The sequence below is a fragment of the Glycine soja genome, chromosome 5 (assembly GCF_004193775.1).
Source record: "Glycine soja cultivar W05 chromosome 5, ASM419377v2, whole genome shotgun sequence".
Classification (NCBI taxonomy): domain Eukaryota; kingdom Viridiplantae; phylum Streptophyta; class Magnoliopsida; order Fabales; family Fabaceae; genus Glycine; species Glycine soja.
Genome location: NC_041006.1, coordinates 19,948,006 through 19,957,862, shown reverse-complemented (window position 1 = coordinate 19,957,862; position 9,857 = coordinate 19,948,006). Strand labels below are relative to the sequence as shown.

Here is a 9,857-nt window from a genome sequence, read left to right as displayed (position 1 = left end):
GGTAGCTGTGGAACTTTTCACGCATCGGTCCGGATGCTCTCCCGGTAGCGGGATCCACATAAACAGCCGGTCTGGGCTGATCCACGGTTCTTAATGTCAATGTTCTCAGCCGTGTCGTTGTTCTACTCCTCTTGGAAGTCGCCTCTGATTGACCGTCGGACTGTGGAGGAGACGTCGGATCTGTGGCCATGATCCTGTAAATAAAATACACAATTAATATTAACGATTACATTTAGACATTAACAAAAGCAAAGGCGTAATACTAACATAATCATTATATTTACACATTAAACAAAGCATTACTTTCGCACTCAGCCTGTAGGGATGTTTTCCCATAGACCTTCATCATGATCTACACGATTTGCATGTCCATCATCCACTTCATCAGCTTCATTCATTGAAGGCAATTGTTTTGAAAAACCAGACATTTGACCAATGTCAAGGGTTGACTCATCATTATGGTAATTCATTCCACTTGGTCTTCCTTGTAGAGCCACAGACAAACTTGAATTACATGGATCTTGTACATAGAAAACTTGTCTGGCTTGTGCTGCCATAATGAAAGGTTCGTCTATATATGCCACCTTACTAAGGTCTACCAAAGTAAATCCCAATGGATCTTGAAACACACCCGTTGTCCCGTTCACCCGCTGACACTTAAAAACAGGCACTCTAAATGATGTATAATCAACCTCCCAAATTTCTTGAATGACACCAAAGTAAGACATGGATGCTCGAATGGGGTTGTTATCCGATGTACTGGAAAAGTGCTCCGAAGCAGCATCAACACAGACCCCACTGTTTTGTACCGAACTTTTATCATCTTGGGACTTTGTGTAGAATGAATAATTGTTAATGTCATACCCCTTCCATGTAGGGACATTCAAATTTGGGCCAATGGCTAACAATGTCAGTCGTCTGGAAACACTTTTATCAGCAAGTATTGTTTGTCTAAACCAATTTATGAAAGTTTTGTTGTGCTCTTGCAATACCCTCATCATGTTCATTTTGGGGTGACTATCTCTAACGTGCTTTTTGTGAGCCTCTATGTACGGAAACACCTCTGTTGTGTTGTTTAATATATACAAATGTGCTTGTGACACGTCATGTCTAGTCATTGTCACAACATTGTATCCACGAGTACCCTTGCCGGCTATTGGCTGGTCATGCCGGGATGCAGGAACACCGACAGGTTTCAATGAGTCAATGTACTGTGAGGCAAACTCAATGCATTCTTCAGCAACGTATCTTTCCACTATTGAGGCCTCTGGTCGATGTCGATTCTTCGTATAACCCTTTAAGACCTTCATGTACCGCTCAACTGGATACATCCATCTAAAATACGTAGGACCACAACACCTTATTTCCCTTACCAGATGAACAACTAAGTGTACCATAATGTCAAAAAATGAAGGAGGGAAAAACATCTCCATTTGACAAAGGACAACGACAACCTCATCTTCCAAAGCATCCAACTGTTTAGGGTCAATGACCTTGGCACATATAGCATTAAAAATGAAACACAAGCGACTGATTGCAACACGGACCTTCTCAGGCAATGTTCCGCGGATTGCAACAGGAAAAAGTTGTTGCATTAACACATGACAATCATGTGATTTCAAGCCAACCAACTTAAGCTCATTCACAGACACAAGACTCTTGATGTTTGATGAGTAGCCTTGTGGGACTTTGATATTACGCAAGCATTCACAAAACTTCTCTTTTCAGCTGTTGACATTGTGTAACAGGCTGGGGGCAGATATGTCCTATTACCTTTTGAGATAGGATGCAACACCTGACGTATACCCATGTCAACCAAGTCTTGACGACACTTGAAACCATCCTTTGTCTTGCCTTTAATATTTAGGAGGGTCCCAATTAAAGAATCACAAACATTTTTCTCGACATGCATGACGTCTATACAATGCCTAACATGATGATCGGGCCAGTACGAAAGATCAAAGAAAATAGACTTCTTTTTTCACATGTTTGAAGTGGATGATGGTTTTTTTTGGGACTTGCCGAACATATTTACGACATCCTTGACCCACTGATATACTTCATCGCTAGTTAATGGATTTGGCGCGGTTTCATGTTCTTGACTTCCATCGAATGCCTTCTTCAATCGTCGATACGGATGATACTGTTTGAGAAATCTTCGATGCCTAGTATACACAGTCTTCTTTCCATGTTTAAGTTGGCAGAAACTTGTATTCTGCTCACATATAGGACATGCGTGATGTCCTTTGACACTATATCTACTTAAATTTCCGTAGGCTGGAAAGTCATTGATGGTACAAAAAACCATTGCACGCAACTTGAAAGCATGCTGCAAATTTGCGTCCTATACATCAACCCCTTCATCCCACAATTTCCGCAAATCGTCAATTAACGGTCTTAGATATACGTCAATATCATTACCTGGTTGTCTTGGACCAGCTATCATCATACTCAGCATAACATACTTTCGCTTCATGCACAACCACGGAGGGAGATTATAAATGAACAGAAAAACGGGCCACGAGCTATGGTTAGTAGTTAAGGTTCCAAATGGGTTCATTCGTTCCGTTGCAAGACCAAGCCTTAAATTTCTAGGCTTGGCCCCAAATTCAGGATACAGACGATCAATTGCCTTCCATTGCGGGCTATCTGTAGGATGTCGCATCAATCCATCTGATTTTCTGGTATTTGCATGCCATATAAGGTTCTTTGCATCTTCCCCATTAGCAAACAACCGCTTAAACCTTGGTATTATTGGGAGATACCAACACACCTTTGCTGGACGGTGGTCGGCGTCTGAGACTAGTACAGTAGAATCTCCGTTGGTCGGTCTGTACCGAGAAACCCCATACACAGGGCAGTAATCTAGTTCAGCAAAATCATCTCTGTACAAAATGCAGTCATTACAACATGCATGAATTTTTTCGTACTGCATCCCAACTGGACATAAAATCTTCTTTGCTTGGTAGTGATTCTTTGGCAAGACGTTATCAGCAGGAAGGATGTTTGTCAACAACATCAGCAACTCACTAAAACTCTTGTCACTCCACCCAAATCGAGCCTTCAAGTTAACCAGAGCTAACACAGCTGACAATTTTGTGAAAGATATGCAGCCGGAATACAAAGGCATTTTTGAATCAACTTCTATGTTGTCATACAACGCTGCATGTGCCTCTTCAAACCCCTCTTGCCCAAGATCGCGAATCATTTCTTCTATAGGATTTCCGTTGTCTGTAGTAACATCGTCAGCCTGTGACATGTCAGCTGTATCGAGGGATTCCCCATGCCATATCCACTTTGTGTAGCTACGAATTATTCCCTCACAAATAAGATGAGTTCTTATGTCATCAATTGTTTGGTGCCTCCCATTTCCACACTTCACACATGGACAAAAAAATTTTCCCCACATAGGTTGCGCTTTACTTTGAGCAAACAGCAAAAACTCTTCAACACCATTCTCGTACTCTTCAGTTATACGTGATGCGTTCATCCAACTTCGATCCATGTTACACCTTCTATGTCAAACGTTAGTGGCTTAGGGGTTACTTGACATGCATCACAAGCATAGAGCACCAATTGCAGTAGAAAACACACCAGAACTGCACCTTTTGTACAAAACGCTGCAGTGGAAAACACATTAGCAATTGCAGTTAGTTGGACCAGCAATGCTAACAAGTAAAATGGTGCATGGCTGTTTCAAGGGATTCGACATTTTTCAGTTTGTTGGCCTCTATTACCAATGCTTATAAGAAAAAATCAAGAAAAACTGCACAAACGACGACATCGAAATTTAATGACGAAAGTGGTGCAATTGAAATTCAACATCATTTTTTAAACATTTATAAAATCAAATCAGCTGAATTTGGGAAAAATAATCTATGTCAAAGTAGCTGATTTCTGGTGGTAGAAGAAATTTCACTTCCCAATGGTGGCAGGATTTAAAGAGTATCTTTCAGCAGCAACACAATAACTGCTTTAATGATAATTTAAAGTGGAGGGTGGGTACGGGGTCCAATATTAGTTTGCGGAACGATTTATGGCTGGAGGACAACTGTAATATCCAAGGAAAGTATCCCCAATTATATGTAATAAGTAAACAGCAAATTCTCTAATTAATTCTATGGGAGAATTTGTGGAGGGCAGATGGGAATGGAAGTTATCTTGGAGAAGGGACTTTTTTGACTATGAAATACAAATGGCAGCTGACTTTGTAGAGCAGATTGATTCTGGTCACATACACCAATCCAGCAGGGATATTCTGTGGTGGAAGCCAGATCCTAATGGTTTATTTTCAACAAGATCTGCTTACAAGGTGCTGTAGGGGGCTCATCATAGTGTTAGTCAAGACAATGTTCTAAACACCATGTGGAAACTGAAAATTCCTCCAAAAGTGAGTGCTTTTTCGTGGAGACTCCTCAAGAATAGACTCCCTTCTAGGGACAATCTTAGAAAGAGACAGGTCACAATGCCTTCTTATAGTTTCCCTCTTTGCGATCATGAAGAAGAATCGATTAATCATCTTATTTTCAACTGTACAATGACAAGGAGACTTTGGTGGGAGCCTTTGAGATGGGTTAATAGAGTGGGTCCTTTTTCCACAGACCCAAAGAACCACTTTTTGCAATTCACTCAATGGAACAACAAAGCTAGTATAAACAATAGATGGAAATTTCTGTGGTTAGCTCTATCCTTCTTCGTCTGGCATCATAGAAATGCTATGATTTTCAAGAACCAGCCGTTTGATCCTGAAAAGGTTATCGATGATACCTTGTTCCACACTTGGTCTTGGTTAAAATGTGCAGAGAAGGACTACACCAGGGACTACACCATCCATATGTAGCAGTTGCATGTGGAGGTCAAGACCAGGTTGTCTCGTGAACGAGAACTCCATTAGCCATCTTCCAGCGGTCAATGACATGGTGTGCATGCAAGGGGACTGGAGAAATTTGAACACCTTGCAATACATGTTCTGGGGGTGGTCGGGTAAGGACATAAAAAGGCGGAGATGAAGAGATTTATTGTAGAATATTTCAGTACACCTAGTACTGAATTTTATACATAATATATTTGATTTTTGCCTTGCAAAAAAACAACAAAGGAAGGGTAAATGTTGACACCTCTTCCAAGAGGTGCAGCATACATGTACTTAAGTTATGGGGTGTAGCTGGTCCACAATACCATCCTCAAATTCAACCACAATTGGGGTTAATTTATACTTGTTCCTATAGTACCTATGGTACTCTCGTAATTGTATGATATTGGCACAAAAAGACATAATAAACATCATACCAGACAGCTCAAAAGAACAATTACACGGCATGAATATGAAGGCATTAAACGAATACATGTTTTCAGGCATCATACATGTTTGTGATTTGTGGAATTTCAAAAACATATTTTAAACTATTACTAGAAACAATAAACACACCTGCAAATAATGAAAGGAGTTCTTTGGTGATTCTTTGGTGCCTGATTCAGCCTGAAAAATAATAACACTTTGGTCAATCAACCGCTTCTATGACAAACATTTGTGTAATATGTAGAAAATAATTTGTGGCAATCAACTTGATATGATACAGAATTAAATTGCAAGGCATTTACTAAAGAAAGCAGTGAAGATAGAGTTCCAACAGTCATATATAAAGCTCAAATCATGGAAGAAGGTCTTCACTACATCATATTCTTTCTAGCTATATAAAGCTGAAATCATCATTGCAAGACAGGAATATATAATTAAGAAATGGCTCCAAAAAAAAATTAGTGTAAATTTTGAAATGGAAATGTTCCAATATGATCTGATTTGTATTGTAGAAATTAGTGTCCTAGCATTTGGATGGAATCTCTATGCCCTTGCCCTGTTTCATTTGACATGTACTTAGATTTTGCTTTCCTTTATTGAATCTGATATCGCAACATCATATCTTGGCATCTACAAATTACAGCTAGCATTTGGATGATGCTCTGCTTTTACTTTGGTCATGGCTCAAGTCCAACGAGAAAGATTTTACACTTCACTTTAATCAATGGTCTTCCAATGTAACACTAGGTTTCTGTACTTAGCTTGGGAGTATGGGGGCTGGACTTTTGTAGCATGGGTTAGGTAGCAGGGTGCTATGGTGCTGGCTTTGTTCCTACTAATAATCATAGGAACCAGCTGGCCCCTAAAATTTGTAACTTCAGTACCACTGGTACTCATTATTAATATCATATCTATGTTTGCTGACAAAAAAAAAATTAAAAGAAACTATTTGTGTAAATTTTTAATATGATTAAGCATATAATGTAATATAAATTACTTAATTTATATCTATAAATTTCATAATAGTGGTTATTCCACTATCTACTATCCTACTATACCAGTTTTGGGGTGAAATGCTCTGCATCTGTATTCAGGAATTGATAATGATGCATACAACTCTCATTGACCATATTAGCCCAGAAAGGGAGCTTGGACTAGCCTAGCCTGAGTCTAAAGGGTGAAGGTTCCATGTGATGGCGTTAAACTGGTGGTATATTGATGGAAAATTTAATGGGATCTTAAATTGTGACCAGTCCTGATATCAATTGGTGGGAGGTATTGGTTTGATTGACTTAGGGATATTGTTGAAAATCAACCTATTGTTCATATGGAATTAGAGGTCAATTTGTTTTTTTAATAGGGCAGAAACATTTATCAGGCTGGAGGGGTAGAGAAGTGAATGTGCAACGGGATGGGTTGAGGTTGAGTATATCTTGGATTCTATATCCAGATGATGCAAAGGCCCAAGCTGTTCACTGAACAGAGGCAATGGAGCCTGATAGGGGGGCACATCAGGTTTGACTGAGTTATATCCGAGTGCCATGGTACACAGTCCTTGAAGCTCTGAACACAGATGGAGCTTCATAAAGGGCCACATCATGCTTAGTCAAGACATATCTGGACGGTACACTAATCAAATGGTTTTTTTTGCCTAAAATACCAGAGAATGGAGTTCTTGCTCATAGTAATGCCACCAAAAATAAGAATCCAAGGAATGTAATTAGAAACCTTGGAACAAACACCCCCTTAGATATTGGGAAAAAACCTCTAACAAATGAATGAAATTAGAAACCAAGGAATATCTATTTTTCCTTGATTAGTAATATCAGCCTGTAGAGATTATAAAATTTGATTGCATCATACAAAGAAGGATTGGTGTAACAGAAAAGTGCAAGAATGAAAGCTTTCCGAACCAAATTCTCATACAAGGATGTGAGAAAATGGGCTTCAAAGTAGAGTCTGTGGCTATAAATTCCTCAGCAGATGACTATTGTGGTTCATGCTGTTATGGTTGCAGAACAGGAGATGAGAAGGGAACTGACTCCACTTGGTTGGTTGATTCTGTAGGCAATGGTGCAGTGATCCTCATTGGATGTAAAGCTGAGAGATTCATACTTGAAAATGTAAAGAATGGAATGAAGAAAAAGAAGTGCTTAGGAGTGATTGCTGCAGCAAGTTGGAGGACTAAGGTAAGAAAGAAACTCCAAATTCAATACAAGGTAACCATCTCAGCATGTGGCTTTCTCAAGACTCGTCCTCTAATGATTTCTAGTGGACTAGTATGCTACGAAGACATAATTTGCACCAAGAAAATAATTAACTAGAAACTAAAAGTTTGCAGTGCAAACCTCCTATCATTTATGCTAAAACACACTGCATTATCCCATCTTCGCGATGAGTCCATGACAACTAAGAATATAGTGAGATTTCAACTCATGTAAGCAGACAAGAATAGACTATAGTCACTGTTTACATTATTTCCTGTTCATATAAATTTCTCGTTAAATATTTAAAGAAAAGGAAAATACTAAACTAGAGCTATTCACCAAAATAAATTTGTATATATAAATAACAATAATAAAGAAAATCATTAAGGATTACGTTGTTTATGCCCCTCAATAACTAAAAATTTTCAAATTGAAATTCTGTATTTTGTTTCAATTATTTAAATTATTAATAATTGGGAAATAAATAATTTTAAATAATATTAAAAATGTTGTAAGGAATATATGTAGTGGGAGAGCTATTTTTAAATGACTGTGAGTAAAAATAGTAGGCTTAAATATATTTTTGATTCCTGATAAATATCTGATTTTGCGTTTACTCTTTAATAAATTTGTATTTTGCGTTGAGTTCTTAATGAAAAAAATAATTTTATTTTGACCCTTAACACTTATTCTTAGTTCCTAATAAATTAGTAAATTTTGTATTTACTCCTTAATAAAAAAAATTTATTTGTTATTAGTCGACACTAAAAAAAATTTATTATTTTATTATGGAGTAAATACAAATTAACTAATTTATGAGAGACTAAAACAAAATATCAAAAATAAAATATAAAATTGTTATTTTAGTAACGACTCAGCGTAAACCAAAAATTCATTAGAGACCAAAGAGAAAAATGAAATACTTATTAGAAATCAAAAGCCAAAATAGTAAATTTCCTTCACTTGTATGATTTAATTAATTTATGATATTTAAAATTTATAATAATATTTTGAATAATATGTAAATATAAATAACAATTAATTATATGAAAACTATTAAAATTAAATATTATTTAAAATAAAATAATTAATATTTTATTCTTTAATAGACAATTCATATTTCATTAGTAATTTTGTTACATGAGTTGCTAAAGGTGTTTATTAGCAATATCTTCTACTTGCGAGAGAAAAACATACTAATTGTTATATTTTGTAACATAAGTATTTTTTTTTCTTAACATATTCATACAACATTAATTGATCATAGAAAAAATATATTAATTGTAATAAATATCTACAAAAATGATATTTTTCAAAAAAATTCAATCAGTCTTTCATTGAGGGTTTCTAATGATATTAATATTGCTTGTTGTAAGTATATTAAAATTAAAAACTATAAAATAAAATAAAATTTTCATTGTTATTAATCAACACATTAAAAAATAGAAATTACATATTATAAATTAATCAAGTAGAAACACATGTGACAAACATGTCTACTAAAATGAATATCTCTACACATGAGAAGGTTATTAAATAGACCTCACTTTGAATTTCAATCAATAAATAATTTTTTTGTAAATATAAAAAAGCAAAAAAAAATCACTTAAATATTATATATTTTAAAATCTAAAACTTTCATGTTCTTCCAAAGAATTTGCTAGACACTAGAGAAAGCACCACCAACCAATCTCTATTTGATTTCAAATCATGAAGGTGGCCATTGCATATGGAGAAGATACGGGGAAAATTCTAAAGTGTATCCTGAAAAGCTTTGAATTGGTCTCTGGTCTTAAGATAAACTACAATAAGAGCAAATTTGGGTGTTTGGGCAAATCGGAGGACTGGTGTAGGGAGGCAGCATCTTCTCTCAATTGTAGTCAAATGGATATTCCATTCTCTTACCTTGGAATTCCTGTAGGGGTGAGCTCTAAAAATAGGTCTGTGTGGCAGCCCATTATTAGCAAATGCGAGGCTAAACTTACAAAATGAAAGCAAAGAAATCTATCTATGGGGGGTAGAATAACCCTCATTAATTCAGTCTTAACAGCCTTACCCATTTATTTGCTATCCTTCTTCAAGATTCCTAAGCTTGTGGTGCAAAATATTACATCTATACAAAGGAATTTTTTATGGGGCAGCCTCCAAGACTCCATTAAGATTCCTTGGGTGAGGTGGGACATAGTCTGCCTACCTAAGAGTAAAGGTGGGTTAGGGATCAAAGATTTGATTAAATTCAATGAGGCTTTGCTTGCTAAATGGGGGTGGGAGTTGGCAAATAATCAGAATCAGTTGTGGGCCAGAATTCTATTGTCTAGATATGGTGGTTGGAGGGATTTGATTTCTCATAG

General features: G+C 36.5%; 2 protein-coding genes across 2 annotated transcripts; both read right to left on the bottom strand.

The window, feature by feature from the left end:
* Positions 1 to 311: 311 nt before the first annotated feature.
* On the bottom strand, positions 312 to 2,308 carry LOC114411201. Its single transcript, XM_028374953.1, has 3 exons — positions 2,023 to 2,308; positions 1,774 to 1,854; positions 312 to 1,687 (listed from the first exon to the last, which is right to left on the bottom strand). Exons 1-3 carry the CDS (start codon positions 2,306 to 2,308, stop codon positions 312 to 314), a joined length of 1,743 nt encoding a protein of 580 aa, XP_028230754.1.
* Positions 2,309 to 2,344: 36 nt separating this feature from the next.
* Positions 2,345 to 3,505, bottom strand: LOC114411200. The gene has a single exon (XM_028374952.1). It carries the CDS (start codon positions 3,503 to 3,505, stop codon positions 2,345 to 2,347), a length of 1,161 nt encoding a protein of 386 aa, XP_028230753.1.
* Between the last annotated feature and the right edge of the window lie 6,352 nt (positions 3,506 to 9,857).